Source organism: Centroberyx affinis, unplaced genomic scaffold (assembly GCF_046629955.1).
Source record: "Centroberyx affinis isolate AG114_WGS23_722 - 3 ecotype Tasmania unplaced genomic scaffold, CSIRO-AGI_Caff_v1 ptg000522l_1, whole genome shotgun sequence".
Taxonomy (NCBI): domain Eukaryota; kingdom Metazoa; phylum Chordata; class Actinopteri; order Beryciformes; family Berycidae; genus Centroberyx; species Centroberyx affinis.
This window is the reverse complement of record NW_027279171.1, coordinates 97,720-121,196: the sequence shown is the minus strand read 5'-3', so window position 1 is coordinate 121,196 and position 23,477 is coordinate 97,720. Positions and strand designations below refer to the sequence as shown.

General features: G+C 41.3%; 1 protein-coding gene across 1 annotated transcript in view; it reads right to left on the bottom strand.

Moving 5' to 3' along the window:
• mapkapk2a (MAPK activated protein kinase 2a) overlaps positions 1-23,046 on the bottom strand; it is a 33,754-nt gene extending 10,708 nt beyond the window's left edge. Inside the window, 2 exon segments of the mRNA XM_071517814.1 lie at positions 1,176-1,315; positions 22,316-23,046. Coding sequence (XP_071373915.1) covers positions 1,176-1,315; positions 22,316-22,555 — 380 coding nt within the window. The 5' untranslated portion in view covers positions 22,556-23,046.
• Positions 23,047-23,477: the final 431 nt, after the last annotated feature.

The window sequence follows — 23,477 nt, the reverse complement described above, 5'->3', positions numbered from 1 at the left end:
ATCATACTGTATAATGGGGACTTTTTAAACTTAACTATAGAGCTCTCGTGAAAAATATTCAAAAGGACTGATTTTATTTGGTGCTTACTGTGCTGATGCTGAGTTGAAGGTATGTTTATAAAGACTGGAATCCAAGCGCCCATGTTTTTCTGTTCAGAAAGTAAAGAAGGATGACAACTTCAGCATTTGCAGCAGTTTCTGTGATATGCAGAATGCTTATTATCACAGGAAGCAATTATATATGGCTCTTCATGTGAGATAGCTTTGAAAAATCTCATTTTCAGGTGTCTCTTTAGTGCCACATTATGAATTTTTAACAATTCCTGACATTTGACAGCAGTAAACACCGAAAACTCACACTCTCTGCCGCATTTTGCCTCTGTCTTCCTAATCTGTGTTTCTGTTTTTCCATGCCACTGTCAATGTTCATGTTCTTGTCACTGTGTGTCTCGGTACCTATTGCACGCTCAGCTGTCCCGGTGGGGGATCCCTCTTTGACTTGGCCCGCCCAAAGTTTCTTTCTCTGTGTTTACCCCTATTTAAAAAAAACAACAACCTAGGAACGCCTCTGATTGACTAAACGCATAGGGATGAATCTGTCTGTCCAGAAAAGGTTTGGATGGAAATCTGACAGAGACAGACACATCATCAGCCATGTCCGGATAACGTACAGCTCTCATTGAAAATGAATTGAAATGAATGGAGACAGACAAACACAACGGATCAGTGAGGCTGTGGCCTTAGGCTGTTATGTCTTGCTAAAATCTGCTTTCGTGTGTCTCATGCTTTTCCTGATCTTTGTCCTATATCACTCTGTTCTATGGTTGATTGTTGATCAGTTAGATCTAGTTAGGCTCATTCTCCTTTGAGACATCTGTGTGATAAAAGGTATAGGCTATATAAATTAACAAACTTGAACTCTCCAATTTTAGACAAAAGTGCCACAAAATCAAGCATTTTTGGTTGCAATAGTAAAAAAAACCCTGCAAAATTCTGGAGGTATGTCTTTCTGTATCCCCCACATATCATCTCCTATTCACTCACAGTCAACAATGGAACTGGGGCCTGTAACAAAAGACTGAGTAGATCTGCCAATGTAAAATTGATTGTGTGTGTATATGCGCACATGTGGGCTGGGGGTTTGTGTGTGTGTGTGTGTGTGGACATGCACTCACCACTCCATGACAATAAGCAGGCACTTCCTGCCCTGATAGAGGTTCTCATAGACATCAATGATGCGCACAATGTTGGCACAGGGTGACGCCCTCCAGTGGAGCTCCACTTCCCTACGGGCCTTGGCACAGTCCTGCAGCATCTGGACAAAGGGACAGAGGCAGGGAGGGATCACAATTACTATCAGTTATAAACATGACTGCTCAAGGAAGTTAACACTGAGCACTGACTTACCTGTTCCATTTCCTAAACTAAGTTAACAATTAGTGGGCTGAAATGTGCACAAAATGGACCCCAGGTCAACATCTAAGACTAAGGGATTAATCAGGTATAAAGGTGTGACCTGAAATAATGTCTTGTACTGGATTACAGAAAACTAATTCCAGACCAGTTGGAAATCACTACTAATTCACTAAAGGAGTAAACATAAAATGTAGAAGTGCAGTGCTGCCATCAGCTGACAAAATGTTGAAAAGATGCTGTAGACTCTTCCCAGTCCAGTCTTGTGCGAATGTAGCGCCCTCTTTGTGCAACACTCTGCTACTGCACCAATCAAGAACAGAGCACTTGTAATTTAACAGATTGTTCTATTTATGCATGTGCTACTTTATTGATCCCTGATGGGGAAATTCAATTTTGCTTGTCCCCCTCCACAGGGGGGTCAGAGTGGAAGGTCAGATACAGAGCAGCATCTCTGGAGCGGGTAGGAATTCAGTGTCTTGCTCAAGGACACTTCAGCAGGGTGGATGCATGCTGTCTTGGGCCTTTGAACCCCGGCCTTCTTGTGGAAGGATGGACTAAGCCACACTGCAGGCAATATTGAATTTAAGTAATAGTCTCAACAGGGTAGTCCAGTAAGCTTGTTCTCTTTTATTATACCCGAGTGTACTATGCATCTCCTTCCCCAGGCAGGCCTACTGGGCCTCTAGCATATCTTTCTCCCAAAATCTAATGATATCTTATGCAAGAACCCAGCGAGGGGTAGTTAACCTACATGCCTCGACAGGATCAGTCGGGCAGCAGGAATACCGGCATCAGGTGTCAGTCTGGTAACACACTATCATACTTGTACTTGGTGAAAGCCACATATAGAGAAGAACTGAATATTTGGTCAGCAGAAAAAAAAAAGGTACTGGTGCACCTCTGGACTGGGTCATGTATTCTGACCTGGCCTGTTGTAAATCACACAGAAAATGCCATGGAGATTGTCACAGGAAACTCGCTGACTCCCTTACAGTAGTATAAGAGTTGCTAGGTCAAATTTAGGCCTGAACTACAAACTTCAGCCCATCTGAAAGGGAAAACATAGGCTAGAGTTCTCTGACTCCACCAAACAGAGGGAAGCTACTGATTAGACAACTCAGCCTAAATGACAAGAGAATTATCTAAATTGCTATGAATTTACAAATTCAAAATGTGAATACGATCCTTTTTTCCATCTAATTTAGCCTGGACACTGCTGTCACCCCATAATGCTATCAAGCATTGAGTTTCTTGTTGGCTCCAAGGACCAGAATCATAAATTTTTGGTACATCATCTGACAAGCCAGTAGAGAGCAGAGGCCACGGTGATGATCACATTTCTACCTACGGTGATGAAGTTTCCACCTGCGGTGATGACGTTTCTACTCTGCAGGTGGACACTTTCTCACTAATGCAAACACACCATACAGCTGACTCTGGCTGAGATCCGAGCTGATAATGCGAACCAGACCACCTCCGATCACAATCTAATCGCAATGTGTGCTTTGTGCATTTATATCTTGCATTAACATGTGTTTTTCCTTATACAGATAAGATATCCCAATACAAATCACATTTAAATACCAGGTGTAAATGCAGTGTAAGTTTTTTTTTTATTAAAGCAGAGGCTAGGCTCAGTGGCCTGGTCAGGTCCCTTGACCAAAAAAGTAGTTGGCCATTTACTGAATTGAATAGTAAATTTAATAGTGTTTATTTACACCAGTGTTTCCCACACGTAGACTTTACTTGGGCTGGCCGCCCAGGTATATTAAACGGCCACCAAAGTATATTCGGCGACCCATTTTAGCATTTTTTATTTTTATTATCCATCCGAGAGAACGACGCCATCCGCAATCGATTAACTAGTGGACAATCTCCCCTCGCTCTACCCCTCCAGGGTTTCCCACACATAGAAAACTTTGTGGCGGGCCGCCACAATATCAGCACTGACCGCCACAAGTTTTCTTTTTTTTCACTATTTAATTGTAGAACTGCGTGTAGCGCATTGATTCACTCAGCCCCTTATTCTCTCTCTCTCTCTCTCTCTCCATTTTTTCCATGCCAAGAAGACGGCCGACTGAATTGCACGCTGTATAGCCTAGCTGCTAGTCAGTATCCACTGAGTGGACTGATAACGTTAATATTAACTTTTTAACTCTGACTCTGAATGTTTGCTCCCTCAATCCAGCTTATTATTGAAAAATATTTTCAAAGGAGGAAAAGGACTCGTCCTGAGGAGGAGCAGGGACAGTCTGGACCAGAGGAGCTGCTGAGCAGTAAAACAGAGTAGATAATAATGTCAAAGGCTAGTAATTTAACGATACAGGTGAGACTGACAGTACAGGGAGATATAGCAGGGCAGAGGGGCAGAAAAGCAGATTTCTCTGTAAAAAGGGTCTCATTTCTATTCTTCATCTTGTAGACAAAAGCAAGCAACAAACAGAACAGCCTATATTAGCCTATATATTGACAATGTAAGAGAATACAAGAATAACTAGAAGGGTACTCTGAGAGCGCAGACCTCCGCCAAGGTTCGTGCTTTTATTGCTTGTTCGTGAGTCGGATCCGCTCCAAAATTTAATGGGTTCTTCCTACCAAGCACTGGGCCAACATGCCGTTTACCCCAAAGTCAAAAACCTGAGAAAATATTTGACAGACAACGGAAAGAATTCTGCCTAGTAGCCTTCACAATGAGCCATCGTCTGTCTATGTCGTTGTGTGTATAACATTCCAGCCCTGCCCACGGACGCGACACAACAGTGGGCCTGGTTCCAGCGGGCGATGAGAGCTGGGAGAGCCAGAGTATCCAGTCTGTCATCTGGCCCGTACCAGAGTACCAGACTCTTCGTCCCAGCTCTGGCCCCTCCACCCACCTCTAGCCAAGGTCAGATTGTGTCTCTTCACCCAGCCTACTGGAAGCACTACTCCACCCAGTTCAACCAGGACACACTTCAACCTGGAAAGTGCCTAAACTTTAACCCAACCCAGCTGAAACCAGCCAATGCCCAGTAGAGGCCCTGCTATAAAAGCCTTATGCTCTCTGTTGTCATGATTGCATCCACATAACTATTCCAGTTTTAAACAAGAGTGGTTTGGAATTTGAAACGGCTGGTCAATAAAGCTGTGTGCTATTATGGTTTGAATGCAAATTACACATTAAATGATGAAAACAATGAAATGGAATGTTTCTAAAAATAGAGTTTAAAAATTGAACCTAAACCGTTTCATTTTCTGTCTCACAATTACATTTGGCTTGAGGGCATACAGCAAGCTTCATAATTATCTGCATGTCAATTGTTACTTTAACTCCATATTCTTATTAAATGTATTTTAATTTTGTTTTTAGGAGGACAATATTCCTCTGCTTATTCTAACAGGCATAAGTCTTTCTTAATACCGTTCAAGTACAGTTGATTCCCTCACTGTCACTGAACTGTTGTGTTTGGCATCAATGTGTGGTGGTGTGTGTTTGAGACCATAGTGTGACTCTGACACTGACAAATGTCTTGTCAGTGTCAGAGTTATCTGTGTGTGTTTGTGTCCGTGTCCTATCTGTTCTCCATACAGGGAAATGTATGATCTGCCACATATCCTCTCAGACAGGCACGGCCACACATTATCAAACACAGTAACAGAGCCAGAGTTACAGTACATGCTGAACCCCATGCCGGAGTCGACAGTTCAACTGTCCGTGATATGATTTAGCAGGGCGTTGATGGAGAAGGGCATCCGTGCTCAACCAACCTGCCCTAGGTAAATAAAGGTTAAATAAAATAAATAAAATATGATTTAGTCACATCCCTGGGATCATTGGTTGGTTGGGAGGTAAAGGGCTGGAAAGACCCACTGAATCCAATATCACACTTATGTTATAGAAACACCACTTCAGCTATCAAATGTATCAAAATGCAAGATGGAAATTTCTATCATAATTACAAACTCATACTTCACCTTATTATTTGTTACCAGCATCGTTTGTGCTTTTAAATGGAGAGGAGTGAAAGAGATCATTTTTTGAATGAAGTTCTAACTGAGCACTTGGAGCGCTTCCTATGTTTTTCAACCAAGCTTCACCTTCGAATTCAAGATGGCATCCAGCTCAATAAGATCGACTGATCCTCACACAATAGGAACTGTTCCTTGAAGAAAGCAAAGACAGGCCTCTGGGCACATACCATGCATCAGACACAGAATCACATCTATTTACCAAGTAGCCTACATGTACATGGAATTTGATTTGGTGTTAAGCGGCGTTGAGATACATATCAAAAGTAACAAAGTTCCACCATACTGTCTGGCACACATGGCACAAAGACGTACAAGACCTCACTCAGCAAAAGACTGTGCAACACGACATTAGGCATCAGGACATCAGGCATCTTCCAAGTCAATACTGGAATGATGAATTGAGAATGCAGTCGTACCCAAGATAGTCAGGGAATGGCACGTTGATGAGGCTGACTAATCAATTTGCTGTTGATAATCTCAGATGATCACATTTTGCTTTTAGTTGGAAATAGTAAAAACTGTAGTACAATATGAATTAAATGCATTGCAGTATCACTAAGAATAAATGTAATGCACCTGGTTTTAATAACGGTTTTAGCAGTATGCAAGTTTTGTCAAAGTTGAAACGACAAGATTCGGTTTGATCACATCTTTGCTAGTTAATGCTCAGAATATTTTGCAACAACTAACATATGACCACATGACTTTGTTTATAAAGTTGTTTGTCAGTTGGCAATGAGAACCATATAAAAAGTGTAACAATGTCACTTCTGATTCAGATCAATTTAAAAGTATTGGTGAGATAATATATTAGTATATACACTCACCTAGCACTTTATTAGGAACACCTTACTAATACTGGGTAGGTATCAGCTTTCAGCTCAGTGTCAACCGGCTACCAAAGTGCCATCCGCCTCAAGGTTTGCTGTGTTGCATTCTGAGATGCTTTTCTGCTCACCACAGGTGTAAACTCTAGAGACTGTTGTGCGTGAAAATCCCAGGAGATCAGCAGTTTCAGAAATACAAAACAAGTTACATAAGCTTTAATACTGACATTCAAACGAGTGTTCAGTTGAGAAGTGAGTGAGTAAATGACCGGGGTAAAGTGACTGTCTTTGTTACCAGGAAGAGCTGGTATGGGATGGTGCTGTATTGCTCTCTGCTTTATCTCAGCGCTGAACACACAGCAGAGTTCAAGCACCCCTTGGGACAGAACAAACAGGGGTGGGTCCTACTGCCTGCGTCACAGCAGACATCTGAGTGAAAAAAACACCCAGATACTAACCAAAACATAAACCTGTGTACACACATACAGACTAGAAATGGGACGGACAATTGATCCAGTTTAATACTGTCACCCACTACAGCGTACTGACATGTTGTTGCCAAGTAGCAATATTTTGTTTACATTTTAAGGCCACATGAAATAACACATAATGTTGGTCCATCAAAATTATTTGGAAAATGAAAAAAAAGGTCATTGCAACATGCTTGAATCTATGCCATGAAATAAATCTAGTAATCTATTCATGGCAAAAGTGTACTATTTTACTACCCTAAAGTATATTACTATCACTTAAGATAAATTAAAGAAAAACTAGAATTGCATAATTCTTATCTATGGCTCAAACATCTTGCTGATTTAATATAATTCTCACCTGTATAGTACATGCCAGGCCATGATGCCCACACCCAAACTCATTTTCTCTGTACTGGCTGTTGCATAATGTCAATGAGTGACCTGTCCAATAAATTATGGGTGTAACTCCCAGTAGGGCCATAGCCAGAGATTGAGAGGGAAAATGGACCCTGCTAACCACCTTGCTGTAACTCTAAAGCACCGCACTAACTAGGGCTGCAACTAACGATTATTTTCATTGTCGATTAATCTGTCGATTATTGTCTCGATTAATCAATTAGTTGTTTGGTCTATAAAATGTCAGAAAACGGTGAAAAATGTGGATCAGTGTTTCCCAGAGCCCAAGATGACGTCCTCAAATGTCTTGTTTTGTCCACAACCCAAAGATATTCTGTTTACTGTCATAGAGGAGTAAAGAAACCAGAAAATATTCACATTTAAGAAGCTGGAATCAGAGAATTTTGACTTATTTTTCATAAAAAATGATTTAAAAAAAATTATCAAAATAGTTGGCGATTAATTTAATAGTTGACAACTAATCGATTAATCGATTAATCGTTGCAGCTCTAGCACTAACCACTGGTTCACAGCACTGCACTAGAGCGCTATGGACTATGTGTGACATTAACTTGCATCCCTCTTATTCTGTGTATAATGCAAAACTCACAAAGTCAGAAAATATGTGACTCTGAACTATAAAAAATGGCTAGTATGAGCTAAAAATACAGGAGTTAAGTCCCACATTTTTCCACATAAAAAGCATTGCTAACTTAACACCGTCTATATGGACATCACCAACTACTAAACAATAAGCTTGCATCTGGGATTGGTTCAGTTATGCAATGGCAATGTAAATGACAGGAATACTTGACAAATTTTACCCTGCTGTCCATCTGTCAAAGAGGAACTATGAAGTAGATCTATGTGCATGCATGTGTTGGAAAAATGGAAACTAATAATATCTCTTCCAGATATAGCAAACCTCCCTCCAAAAAAAACAAAGACCTCACTGTCTCCTTAGCATGCGCGCGCACACACACACACACACACACACACACACACACGCGCGCGCGCACGCACGCACGCGAGCACCCCATCTGTTGTGGGCCCTTTGAGGCTAAGCAGTGAGCCTTGTGGAGGAGGGAGATGAGGGGGGGCAGATGGGCATACAATGAGCCCCCTCTAGCCAAAACAAAAGCCCCAGAGCCTGGGGCAGGACCCAGGGAGGTGATGGGGGGTTGCCGGGCTGGAAGAGCATCCATCCTCCACCTGCTTCTTGGGACCCACAGAACGGGCCACGGCTGATTTACAGAAACTAGAATAGGATGCGAAATAGAGAAATGGATTGTTCAGTACAGGGTGATGGGGCAGTGTAATGTTGTGCAGGGGAGATTACAGAGGGTGATAGGGGTTAAGTTTGGGTCAGTCAGAAAAGCCTCTTAACCTGACACAAAAGGTTAAACAACAACCTACCAATAAAGCTGTGTGTGTGTGTGTGTGTGTGTGTGCGCCCATGTGTGTGAGAGAGATTTGCTCATTGTGTGCTGGCTTCTCTGTGAAGGAGCAAACATGTTTGTGTGTCAATGGGACATGATCTGATTAAAGACATCTGCCAGTCACATGACAATCAGATAAACATATGGGGGTGTGTGTGCGTGTGTGTGTGGAATGTGAATGAATATACACACCATGATGCAGGGATTCTGACTGTGTATGGTACCGTTTCTGATGCTTCAATGACGTTGTGGCCTGAGGTACCATGACCTCTAACCACGATCTGTGTGTTTGAGCTCTGTCAATCAGGCTCCCATGGTAACATTGTGTGTTTTCTTAGCAAACCCTCTATGCAAACTCACAGAACCACTGTGATCACTTCAGTTGAGTCAGTCATGGTGACATCCTGGTTCTCATCCAAGACAACTAGTTGCAGGCATGTATCTGTTTAGCCAGCAGGTGTCCTAGTGCACAACACATACAGAATCATCATTACAGAAAAAAAGAAATAAAATCACACACACCAAAACAGTGACAGACACTGGGGAGGGAGCCAGAGAGAATGAAATGCGTTCATTCAACAGAGAATGATTATGTCTGTAATGCATGAAGAAACAGCTGTCTCACTTGCTGACAGAGGCTGAGAGACCAAGGTGCAGAAAGAGGGACGGGTGTCTGATTAAAAGGAGGAACAAAAAGAAGGGAGTTGTTGAAGAGGGAGAGAGAAAGAGAGAGAGAGATGAAGAGATATCATATAGATCAGAGTGCTGAAGAGTAAATAAGTGACTGATGGTAGAATTGGATATTTTGGCATATTTTTGACAGACTGTGTCCCTCTCTTCGGCCAGCCTCAGCCCCTCCTCCCACCTGACATTTCCTGATTCATGGTGTGAATCCCCCCCTGCATCAGATGATACTTGCGGCTTCATCATAGAAATACACAACAGACTGGTGTGTTATCCGTCTGCTGCTTTAAAATGACAAGGTGGGGGGGTTTCCGTGTCCGTCTGGGGTTTGGTCCTGACCACTGGTGTGTATGTTTTCAGAAAAAAGGCCTGACACCAGGGAAAGTCCACTGATACATAATGCTGATAGTGCTTCCTATTCTCTTTTCCTCCATGTTAACAGTTGAAGACATGCTGCGTTAGTAACAGCTGATAGCTCTGATGAATCTTTGACTTAGGTGGATGCATTCAGTAAACAGGACAACTAGCCTGGCCCCAAGTTAGTGTAGTAATCTAATCTTTTGGTTGATATTCCTACAGAAGTATTGGTTTACCACAGTGTGATACCTCTTAGCAGTTGAGCTGAATGATGCTAACTTTGGAACAGAAAAAAAATAAAATTTCACTTCCCTTTACTGATAAGACCATTCAGCACCATTCAACCACTTTACTTCCTTATTAGGAACATATCACGAGGGAAGAAAGACTGGCACAGGCAGAGAAAAGATGCTCACAAAGAAAAACAAACTGAAGAAAATGGGAGTTGGGGGAACAAGGGGTACACAGAAAATACTAAAAGATTGGCCTCAAGTCTGCTGAGAGCTCATCAAGGAAGTATGTACCTCCATTCATAAAAGCCCTCCTTCAGCATCACTCTGGGTGTTACATCAGCTTGGAAATCACTCTGTACCAGAGTTAAGTTTGCGGAGAGCGAGTGGAGGCAGCTAGCTAGTCCTGGGTGTGTTTGTCACAACCACAATACCACATCCTGCCAAACACTCTCCCCCCAACAGAATGGGAGGTGACAGAAAGAAGAAGATGTGGTCCAAAGGGCTGGTGGTAAAAACAATATGAATGGGTACTCAACAGAATCCCAGAACGGCAACTCTGTAAATCACATTTGGCCAAAGGAGCTTACAAAACCAAGCTAAACCGTTACTAAAGAGCTTTTGCTGCAGCTAATCCGTCTGTTTTTGGCAAATATGTAAAACAAAGTCACAACAATAATCTGAAGGGTGAAATGAGATCTTATTGTGTTAAGTGACCTGTCAGTGTTGTACCATACCAGTGACAAACAACACAGACTTTAACACCAGAGGCTGTAACACAGATCCCTTCACTGATCACTGGTTAGAGCCAAATGCCGCTTTTCCACTGCATAGTACTGGCTCAACTCGCCTCGACTCGACTCTACTCGCTTTTGGTAGTACCACTTTGGTTTTCCACTGCAAATAGTACCCCCTCAATGTGCCCCACCCCCCAAACTGGTCGTCATAGCGACGCTGCGACACTGCATGAAACACGACACACAGCTACAATGGAGGATATCGAAGCGATGGTGTTCTTGATTCTCGGTATGTGGCTGTTAGTCACAGCAAGGAGACAGATTTTTATTTCAGAAGAGGCTGAAGGCAGCGAGACAGCAGACTGCTCTCTGGCTGCTCAAGGCGACGCAAGAGGGTAATCTAGCCTGGTAGCTAACGTTAACATATACGTCCCGTGTCGCGATGACGATTCTCTGACCAATCAGTGGTCTGCAGTGTTTTTACGTCACCTTTTGGTATCGCCTCAGCTCGCCTCAGCTCGCTTGGAACCTCGAGGGAGGTGCTATGAAAAAAAGTACCAGGTACTACGTAATATGGTACCTGGTACCTGGTACTTGGCCAGTGGAAAACCAAAAAAGGCGAGTAGAGTCGAGTCGAGTTGAGCCGGTACCATGCAGTGGAAAAGCGCCAAAAAACAAGTACTGGGCATAACCACAACAACCAGTGCACTAGGAAAAGGAAAGTACAGAGAAGGAGAATAAAAAGTCCATGTCCCTCAGCCAACCTGTATACAGGCCTGTTTGTCTCAATTCCTCATGTACAATCTGCATGGCTGTCAAACTCCTGGCCAAATACCTCTCTTCACCCTGACTGAAGATAAGACTCACATTCCTGTACAACACAAAGCACACACACACACACACATGTGCACAGTGCTTTCCGAATCTAAGCCTTGACACAAGGACATGGAATTGAGAAAACTGACTGGTAAGAGTGAATCCTTTATAGCGCACTTGGAATTCCTTGAACAGCTTACAACCAGAATGCAGCAAATGTACATTTGATGCTGCCATTTTTCCCACGGTGCAGCCGAGCCAATTTCAGGTCAGACAGTCAGTCAGACATCTGTTGCTTCGTTAGAAGTCGCTTCGTGAGATGGCCTCTAGAGAGCGTCTTTGACTAAAGGGCAGTTTATAGTACAATTTTATTTATTTTTTTATTTGTTGGTTTATTTAACAGGGACAGTGCACATTAATAAACATTGCTGTAAATGCGCCAGAGTTAGCCAAGAGGCTATTTTTCATCTGTAGTCCCTGGACCGATGTTACAGGGTCACCCTAAAAACAGAATATAATATAACATAATGTAATATAAGATAGAATTTACAAAATTATTGGTATCATTTATAAGCATGCAGAACAATAATAAAAAAAAGAGAGAATATTAATGTTAATCATAGACATAAAAAGCATGCATAGTGTATAAAATACATAAATCAGTCTGACATGATAAAAGCAAAAACCACAATAAGACAAGCAGGTACATGAGGGCAGACTGGCAATACCAAGATAGCAACAGGTGACAGCAGACAGCAAGGGAAGTTCAGCACAGACAGATTGAGGGCAGTGAGGTGCAATTGAGTGTTAGTGCTGACAGAGCTGAGTACTAATTAACCATGTCTTTAAATGAGCTCTAAATAAACCGTATGTGTCCAATTCTCTAATATTTGCTGGGATGGAGTTCCATTCTAGTGCAGCTTTAACAGAGAAAGCAGACTGACTGAAAGTACTTTTCCTGAGTGGAATAATGCAATCCCCTCGTGCTGCACCTCTGGTGAACCGATATGCAGTTGTTCTTATGTTGACAAACTGTCTGAGCGGAGGAGAAGTCAAGCCATGTATAATCTTGTACATAAGACAAACATTTACATATTTAATCATGTTTTCCCAACTCAGCAAGTTATATTTTTTTAATATTGGGCAATGATGAGAATATACCGATTTCTTGTCAAGGATTTTAAGTGTTCGTTTATACAAAGACTGTAATGGTTTTAGAGTAGTGATGCTAGCCTGTGACCAGGTTGTTAAACAGTAAATGATATGGGAAATTACCATAGAATGCATGTACATCTTAGCCGCCTCTGTTGCCATGCTGACAATGATTTATGATCGCCCGATGGACATCGCTACAAAGTCACCAACATTCCATCATCGCTCAACTTTGATTTTGGATGCTGTTGCTCATAAAAAGTATAAACACTAGAGCGATTATAGAACACATCGCAGAGGTTCAGTCATTTGCTCTCATCAAGTTACTTTACTTTGTTACTATAGTTCTAAATAGCAACTAGTTACTTTACTAAGTAAGTCTTTATTAAAAGTAACTCAGTCAAGTGCTTTCAAGTTTAAAAACTTAACAACTTTTATGTCTTCTGGTGATGTTCTCACTAGTAGGCTACAGAAATCATCACCAAGTACACTGCTGTTATCTAGGCTACTTAACAAGCAGCATTCATTTATTCGGGGTCTGATCGTCTTTATGGTAAACTAGTATGATCACAGAGGCAGCCTTGATTAATCATGTCTGGTCTAAAAAATAAACAGCGGATAGCGCTCACAACACATTGGCAAGTGCTTTCAGTTCTCAGATGTACAGGTAACAATAATGTTCTTACCCTTTTCTTCCATCAGTTCAAAGTAATGCAAATATTCCCAGGTTGTAAAGTTTATTGTTGTGTCCGTTCTGAAAGCGAGTCGGAGCCTAAAGACTCCACCGTGCGTCAACCAGCTGCTGCATTCTGCTTTTAATAACGCCATGTAACAAAATATATGTTCTTAATTGCACTAATTGAAAATGTAACCATTTGAAAGGAAAATAATAATAATAGTTAGTAAACCAGTCTGCAGGATAGCCTAATGTACCTACATGTTATGTAACTGCTTTTGCAATGTTATTTTTCACTCTTTCTTTTTAAATAAGAAGTTTCATTAAAGTAAATCTATTGTCTTTGTCCAGGTCTAGATAAACAGCATAAATTGTCTCCTCAGTGTACGTTTTATTCTACAGTGTATTACAAATCTACGGTCTTCCAGAGCTGTTGAGTACCGTTTAATTTGAGTTCAGAGAATTAATCAACGTTAGGATAAGAGAGTTCCATAATGCTGTCATGACAACTGAGCCATCGATGGGATCAAAGTTCAATCCAATTTAAGTCTCAGCGATGGGCGCAACAACCATCGCAACAATGACAGATCGCCTGTCGCTGGAAGTATAAACAACATGTCATTGCGACCGACGATAGAATATGATCATTGCCAGTGGTGACGATCATAAATCACTGGACTATAACCTGCCCTTAAGAGATGGCCTCTCGCCTATGGGCTAAATGCCACATTGACTCCCACTCTCCGCTGATTTACAGACATCCACGTCTTCTGCTGCCCTGCAAACCTTGACGTAGGTAATGTTATTGCCTTGTGGTATTTAAGTTGCGTTAATGGAATTAGGTAATTTAACCGTGGGGCAGTGCTTCAGTGCATAGAACTGAACCCACGCGCCGTGGGTCTGTACAGGATCTGTGCTTGTTTCCTCTACGGACCACTGAGGTCGCTTGAAGAGAGAAGCTGGCAGAGCCACACATATATTAACAACAATACATTCTCAATATTTACTTATAAGTGCACTGTATGATTGCCTACATTTCAAGGAGCTGGACTAGTTTCCAATATTTTTTGCCATATATGTAACTACAGTAACTGTCAGACCAGGGTCAAACAGTAAGTGAAGATTGAATCTGTGCTTTACTAAGCTTGCAGATACAGAAATGAAACCAGGAATCTTTCCAATGAAGTTGTTTTTGGTGCTTTCAGAAATCCAATCTGAAACTATATTTAAAAAAAGACAGCAGTCCGGAGTAGTCCTATAGATAAATACTCCAGTACTGATATATCTGAGTATAGATACATTACAGGAATTTACAAATGGCTTCAGATAGCACGTTATAACAAGAGGAAAATTAAGTGTCAGCTACTTTTATGCTCTGGCTAGTATACAAATTGAAAAGTTGGGCCTCAGAAAGTTGTGGAATGGTAACTAAGTTGCTACCAAGCGTAGCTGGTCAATTTGGCTCCCCTAATCCTACCCAGAATCCCACATTTGGCAATCAGAGTGCTAACATGGCTCGTACCCAGACATGATTGTGTCTGATAAGTGCACTTGTTTGTTGCTTTCAAATTAAACAATTGCAGAAAATCCTCAGCCAGAGGGCCCAGACCCCAGACCAGAGTGCCCAATTAGCTCCAGAGTGTTATCTTACAAATTCAAGAAATTAAACAGGACAAACAGAGAAAAAATGCCCGGCTGAAAAAACAGCAGTTGATTGAAAGTTGAAATCATGTTGTGCTTAGTAAAGAGAAGGGGTAGAGTTATGAGGGACAGCCACCAGAGAACCTCTTCCTTCCTCTCACGCCCCCTCTCTTCCTTCCTTCCTCTCACCATCTCATGACTGGGGTATGGGCCTGGTTCTTCCTCTGTATCTCTGTGTTAACCTTTAATCACACATGTTGACACTGGGTGAGCAGTCTGGCCTGGCTTTATGATGTGCATGGAGCAGTAAAAAGCTTGTCTCGAAAGCCATTGTTTATTGGGGGGTTTTTTGGGAGCTCAGTAGGGCTGAACGATTTTGAAAAAAATATCTAATTGCAATTATTTTGACTGATATTGCAATTGCGATATGATTTGCGATATTAGGGAATGATATTTTTACATCACTATTCTCATTTTCATTGAAAAACGTATTAAAATGATTATGGTGTGATTTTTGCGGGGATCTGTACCAAACAAAGATGCTTTCTTAAGTCTGTAGAATATGTGTAGGCCAGGACATCTCTGCAGCACAAAAATATTTAATTTAAAATGGTATTTTGACACACATTTCGCCTTTAACAAATATTGTGCCTCCTGCAATTTGAAAATTGCAGTAGGCCATATTGCGATTTCGATAAAATTTTGATTAATTGTTCAGCCCTAGAGCTCAGTAAGACTTTTAAACCACTTAGGAGCTGGAGTAAAGCCTAGGCTAAATCTTTGTTTTTCCATTACAAAGTCTAGACTTGCTATCAGATCACAGGTGAACAGGTATTTTCCCTTAAGGCCCCCTGCATTCTTAAATACAGCCTCTGTGTGACTTATCAAAACACAGAAAGGTGGGATGAAAAACTTCCACCATTCAGCTGGCAGAATGCATAGTTTACATTATCCTGCTGGCTCAGAGAGGTGTCATCCCATAGACAGAGAGGATCAAAAAAGAAGGATCATCCCATCAGAAGATGTCCAAGCAGCCTCACTCCAGGGCCTTTTCAGGCCAGCTAAACAGACCTCTCAAAGAACTCACACAAAAAAGAGCAACTGTGAACATGTGAACAGAGATTGGTCTACACACACACATACACAGAGGCATGCATGCAGACACCAAAAAAATGACTAACTGGGCCTGTTAATGACAATGACAGTCAGAGAAAGGGTGAGCTGAGCTACAAGTCACAGCAAGGAAATCAGAGTATAAATCCTAATGTCAACACACACACACCCACACACATGCACAGACACAAATAAAGCCAAGTTCAACCAGGCAGCATACAGGGGAGCTAATTTTATGCCATTTCCTAAACAGCTCAAAACAGCAAAAGCTACAGCCTTATGTCTGATTTTGTTATAGCAAAACCCAAGGCCCCCTGCACAGACCACCAATATTGGATTTCTCTTTCTCTCAAAAAACACATATTGCTGCACGTCACTTCTTGTAATATTTAGGCTACCTCCTTTAAAATTCACTGTAAAATTCACCTCTCACTCTCCTGCCACAAGTATCCTGACAATCCATTTTTGGCAAGTGCATTTCCAAGGTGCCTGCCACCTGATTGATTTGCAAGTGCTTCCAGGTTGGATCCACGCCTGAAAGTTTATTTTCTTTTAAGTAGTCAATGTATGTTTGGAGACGCACTGCATTTTCATTACTAGATTAACAACAGTTTGTTGTTGATTAACAACAGTTTGTTGTTAATGTAGCCGAATGCTGCACCTCCAGAAGTGGCTTGGGTTTGGTTTGCTTTGTTGCTGGTTATTTTCATTAAGTGTAAACACATCTTTGAGTGCCAGTCTAATGACAGTATGAAAAAGTTTTACTAGGTAGTATTTTGTCGTGTCTGCACACAAATACTGCATGTACCTCACCTTGTTAACTTTGCAACACGGTTTTGACAAGCGTGACAATGAAATGGATAGTTTAGATAATCTCTTCTGAAAAGTATTAAAAGTTGGAATGGAATATCTTCATTTATTAGTGCTCTGCACTAATTATGCATTTTGGTAGTGCTCTGCACTAATTATGCATTTTGGTAGGACTCCTGCTAATGCCAGCTGTGAAATGGATGTAAAGTGTGTATCAAACACTGAATTTCTGCACTCAGTGCTACAAGCACACAAGCACAATATCATCAGCCTTCAATTAGGGGAAAGGTCATACTCTGCCCTTATTCTAGACTGGGTTAAACAGAAAGGGATGTAGACTGAGTGACTAATGCCTAGTTCATACTTTCTGTGTGGCATGATATGTGTATGCTCTGTATGAACGCAGAAACACCGTCCATGTACATAGGCATTTTTGCTTCTTCCACTTTAATGACGACTGTGCGCCTGGATACTCCAGTACTTAAGTGGTGCTGTAGGAAAATCCAGCTATCCAAATTCCCCCAACAAAAACCCCACTGGGATTGGCCAGTGGCCCCGGTTCCTCTTTGCTCAGCCAATCCTTAACGGAGCTCATTTACAAAACTGCAGTGCTGTCCGCGTCATTTCAAATTTCAGATATTGTACAAGCTCTTGCGTGACTCACAAATGTGGGCAACACCTCGAGTCATTCTGATTGATAAAATCACTTAGGCCACACACACCGGTTGTTTCCGCATGAAGCATGAATCAGTCTAAAGGAGGTCAGCGGCAAAGAAGTCTGAAGGTTCAGATGTGTTGAAATAAATTGGGTTAACTTTTCACAGGTGTGCCAAGCACTGTTGTCATGAATGTCAGTGCATTGCTTGAACAAGCTGCTTGCCAGTCCATTCTCAGTGACTTTTTGAACAACTTGTCTGAACGTGCTTAACTTGATAGAGACACTGACTTGTCACAAACCGAAAATGTTATTTTAAAACTACCCAGTATGATTAGAATATTATTCTAATTCAATATAGATTTATTCATATAATTTATAATATAGTTTATCAAAAACAAAACAATTCCCCTATCAAAAGACCAGTCCTGTGGTGATATAACCACCTCCTCTCATCCTGCATCTTGTCCTGTGGTTGGGGATGGGGGTGGACAGTTGAAGGTGACTGAGAGTCCAACAGCTGTTTCACCCTCTCCCTCTCCCTCTCCCACTGATTCAGCTGCAATGTTAGCACAAAACTTGGGTCAGGAGACAGGCAAAAGTTCTGGGAGGTGATGTCACCTTGGGATAGACAGGCAGATTCCAAGCTCTTACGTCTACAGCAAACTAATGAATGGGATAGATGGGAAGGGGCTGACTCAGCTGACGTCAGGGACAGAATAGCCAGGACATTAGCTCATGCAGCAGTCAGCTAAGTCATCAACCTATAAGGCTACAGTTTGAACCTTCTACTCCAGCATGGGGAGCAGTGGCTGAAATTAACATTTTGAATCACCTGCCAAGGGCTGGTAAACAAAAACAAATGAACTGCCAAGTAGGACTGAACGATATTCACAAAAAGATCGAATTGCAATTATTTGACAGAACATTGCAATTGCGATTTAAACTGCGATTCATATTTATCACAAGTTTTTCTTGTCATACATTTTATAGAACTTTAAAATTGTTTAAAGAAAAAAATAGATGTCAGTGTGCAGGATTTACTGAGTTTGAGTATGATGAAAGGTTTTCACTAATACTGAACTTGATCCATGGACCAAAGATTACCTGCAGCACTGAAATAACTTCTTTAGAAGTCCATTTTGGACTTAAGCAATTAATTGCAGCCTCTGTGATTTGAACATTAATTGCAGAAGTTCATATTGCGATTTCAATTTTTTTTTTCGATTAATTGTTCAGCTCTACTGCCAAGAATACTTTTTTCCAGCCAAAATAATTCATATACATTTTATACAGAATTATGTCACCCTACACATTTTCATTTCTATTTTGTGTATAGAATCAGAGGATACATAATTGGCAGGTCCCTTCTCTCATTCTCCATGATGATGAAGCTGACCCACATCAGCTCAATTTCAAAAGGCTGCATATTCCTGTGCAACAAATACTAAGAGTAAGAGCAACAAAGCTCTCCAAAAATAGATAAACAACCTGTGGAGAGTATAAGAAACAACAGACAACTTGTGGAGAGTTTTAGAGACAATAGACAACCTGTGGACAGTGCCAGAAACATTTCCTTGATACAAATGCCAACTTAAAAATTGTGTGAACTATTGAGGCTCTCCAATGTACAATGGGCTGTCTGCTGATATCCAGTCAAAGCAGCTTTGGACACCACTGCGGGTCTGCAAGCCACATTGGTGCATAAAAAATGATGGCAAATGTTTAACAAATATTTAAGTCTTTCCTAAAGCCAAGAGAGATACATGAAACCTCCTCTTGTTCCAAGTCTGGCTTAGCAAAAATTCACAGTACCTTACTGACCTAGATCAAAACTGTTACAACAGAAAAAGAACCAGCTGTGATACACTACGCTTTATTAAGGCAATTGTCAGACAACTCAACATATTCAACTGAACACATATACATATAGCTTTGTATGCACAGCCCTGCTCTAATTGTGTTACAGTGATGTTTAAATTTGTCTCAGTTCATTTTTTTCATGTTACTACTTAGGCTACAAGAATACTACTATTACAGTTTTCTGAACAATACATCCAATAGAACCCTAAATAAGACCCAATATATAAAAATAGTTGGCGATTCATTTAATAGTTGACAACTAATCAATTAATCGATTAATTGTTGCAGCTCCAGTTGTAGCGTAACCTATGCTCAGTTTGCATTAGTTATTTCTTCATTCTGAGCGTTGTTGTATTGCCAGCCTTTAGGAATATCATTAATTAATTTTACTTCAGTCACAGATGCTGAAACCCTTGCCTTAATAAAGGCCTGTATCAGCCATAACAACTTCAAAGCACAATCAAGTCAACATTTCAAGGTGTTTACGGAGTTGTGTGGTGGTTCTTAAGCTATTATATACATAGGCTTATAATCAGATCATAATCAGCATATTAACCATAACACAGAAGTCTGTCTTTCAAGAAAAAGGGATATGAGACGTTTTTAGCCAGATGATGTTTTTAATTCAACATGTTTTAAACTTAAGAATGATGATATGTACAGTAGTAGATTTGTAGGCCTAACATGCCTATCTTGCATGAATTTAACAATTATTTTCATACAATCATACTAATTGGGATTCATGTCGATAAATATGAGTGGACAGGAGGGTGAGCGTGAGCAACCATTCTCAATGTGACAACCATTTCCTTTCACTTTTGTGACTAGTAGCCTATATTCCTTTTTTATTTCAATTCCAACCTTGGTGATGAAGCAATATTTTTCACCGGGTCGTCCACGCTTATATAGCCTGCATGAAACAACACGGTAAGAACGCACAGGGCAAAGTATCTAAGATGCGCTTTTAGTAGTCCATCTTCGGAACATTGTAGTTTCACACGGCAGACCCACGTCATTAACATCCACCGTCACATAATTACGTACCCTAATGTAAGTGCAGTCGGATTCTCTTAGCACCGCGGTTGTCTTTTCCTAAGCCCTTATGAATTCTCCTTCACATCTTTCCTTGACCTCATGACGTTTTCCAACGAGGTCAAGGAAAAGTGGTTAGGACATATTTTTTTGACTATTCGACCGCAGCCCCTGACTCTCTACCTCACTCATTTCACATCCCACACAGACTAGCTAACTAGGGATGTAAACCATTATCCAGGTGCTCAGTTACCCGTTTGAAATTAAAAACTCAGATGATGCAAACAAGTACCAAATAGCTAATTTCCATAAAATTATTATTCCCATGTGTTAACACTGCACCACTGTTGTGTCTAGCATTGGTATCTATGTTGGCTAGCCTATTACCAGTCTGTCTACTAACCACACACAAAATGCAGAGAAACCAACGTAGTGTTTCACACAGTCCAACGACACTGCAAAGTGCAAATTTTGCAGTATTGTTTTAAAATACGCGTGACAACCTAAAAGTAAAGCATCTTACTGTCCTCACCCATTGCTGCTCTCTTTAACTCAGACTGAACCCTCACACACCGGAAAAAATATGTAATTGAAAACTATTCGGTTAGAGAAAATTAGTACTCACTAAATTACTCATCGGTTATTGTGTCTATTTGAATAATTCTACTATACACCTTGATGTACACCAGGGCCCCTCCCCCCCATGCTTCTGAGAAAAACCCAGTCAGTGGTATGCCAAGGGAAACAAAAAAGTCACAGGGGGGCAAACAAGGTCACTTTCCTTAGCCAGCTCCCAGCACGTCATGGTAGGACCCCTCTTGACTCACTCGGAGGTAGGAGGTAAGTACGCTATTGGCTATTTGCAAGGGATTTAAGGATGCAAGTTTGGTGGCTCAATAGCAGAATGTGTCATGGAGAAAAAACAGTGTCACCCATATCTTCAACTATATCTATCTGAATTCATGACAAGACTTGCAATGTGACGTTCAATGCAGCCACTTCAAGCGGTTGCAAGCGTTCGACATACCTAAGCGCTGATACAGTGTCTAATCTTCAAAGAACCACAGAAATCATATGACAAGCCACTTCACAGGGAGCAGTGATTTGATGTATCCTGTAAAGAGACTTCCTAAGTTTCACGCTAATTATCCAAGGCTTACCAACACATGGCTCAACAACACAGCGTAACACCAATCAGGTTTGAGTAGGAGTGTGTGTCCATGTCTGATACATACACACACAAACACTCTCGCTCTCACTCACACACAAAGCTGTGACCCTGTATCTAGTGTGAATGTAGGCTAGGCTCTGATTCACTTGGCAGAGATATTGTGCAATAGCTTGTGACTTATCTACAGAGTGTCACAAACAGGTTTAGCATTACAATCCCATCTATAATGAAAAAATACTTAAGAAGCCTATAGTAATAGTTTAATTTGGCTGTGTGTAGGTCACATGTCTGTCTGTGAAAAGGTTGACGAGTGACGTTTGTCCTTTATCAATCATTGACCAATAGAGAAAATGATCTCTAGAGATAGTTCCTGAAACCGCAGTGTCATTTTACGGCCCCATATTGTCTTTGTCTAATTCCCAGGATGTCTGGGGAGTACCTAAATTCCACAAATATTATCTGCCTGTCTACTAAAGACTGAATAGTCATCATCAAATAGGATCTCATGGTAAAAATGAGTAATTATGGTCAGTGACAGGTTAACATAGAAAGGTGGGTAAATCATCATCTCCAGTGTGACCATCACTAGACACAGAACCACCAATCAAAAAGTACTTTCAGAAAAGCGTTCATTCATGTTTGTCCCTTAATGCATCCCATCTTCATATAACTCACACTTCTTTACCATATGAATTTATTTCAGAAAGAATGATTTATGTCACGATCAAAAGGTGGGTAGACTGAGTCGAGATGGTTTACCCTGCACTACATTCTTTATTATGAACCAGTTGACTAGTTTACGTGCCAAATTTAGCCTACCTTCAACGCGTACTTGTCTCCACTCTTCTTCTGGAAGATCTCCAGCACCTTGCCATTTATTCCCAGACCCAGCACCTGACTGGTGACCTTGTAATCGTCTGTTATGGCGTTCTTCTTGATCTGTAGGCTGGGTCTGACATGGAAGGGTAGGAACTGGCCGGCGGGGTTCTGCTGCCCGGCGGGGTTCTGTTGCCCCGTCGGGTTGGGGAACAGCGGCTGGTTCTGTGCGTTGGACAACATGCTCCGACTGAGAGATGAACAACAGCCACCTCTCAACAACACTCTACTCGTTACTTATAATTCACACCGACTCCTCTTCCTGGGTTAGCTGGTCTCTAATAAGTTGTTCAACATATAACAACCAAGTCCAGTGATTAAACAACGGTGGTTCTGACGTTATAGTTTAGTAAATTACTAGGCTAGCTGATAGTGTGCTACATTAGCGGTTAGCATGCTAGCTCGATCCTATTCTTGACCTGTGATTTTCGGCTAGCAACTCAGCTATCGGTTAGCTTCTCCATCTCAGGGGGTGTCCGTCGTCCACCGGTTCCTCAAAGAGTGTTTCAGGAAGTTTACTAAAACATTCCATAAAGCAGCTATAGCGCGGACTTTTAAAAAATTATGTAAAACTTCGCGACTGGGGTTAAAAATGACAGAAACACTTAAGACACAGACAACAGAGACAAACTCTGACGCCAATAGCTCGCCAAACACTTCACTTTCCGACGGCCAGTCCCCGAGCCGGAGCAGGTTTTACTGTTGACGTCATGGCTGGGGCTTCACGGCGATGCTTAAAGGAGAAGCACGATGGAGGAAACGCTGGATTTATAACATGGGGTCATTATGCTTTTAAATTGAGGAGGTGACGTAGAGATAAATGAAAAAGGTGGTTAAACTGCGGCATCCAGTCAGTGGTCACTTTAAAGCAAAACGCCACCAATATATATGTATTTATATGTATGTATTTTCAGGAAATCTTTTTTAAAACATTTTCATATTTAGGCCTACATTTATTTGCATTTATGTCAAAAAGATTTATGCTAGCCTGAAAGGTGGGTAAACTCTATTCGGCAAATAAAGTGGCTAATTTGACTTTAGGTGGGTTGACACTCCACTACATACCTGGAAGACCCATGTTCAGTGTTGTGATGGTCTAAAAAAA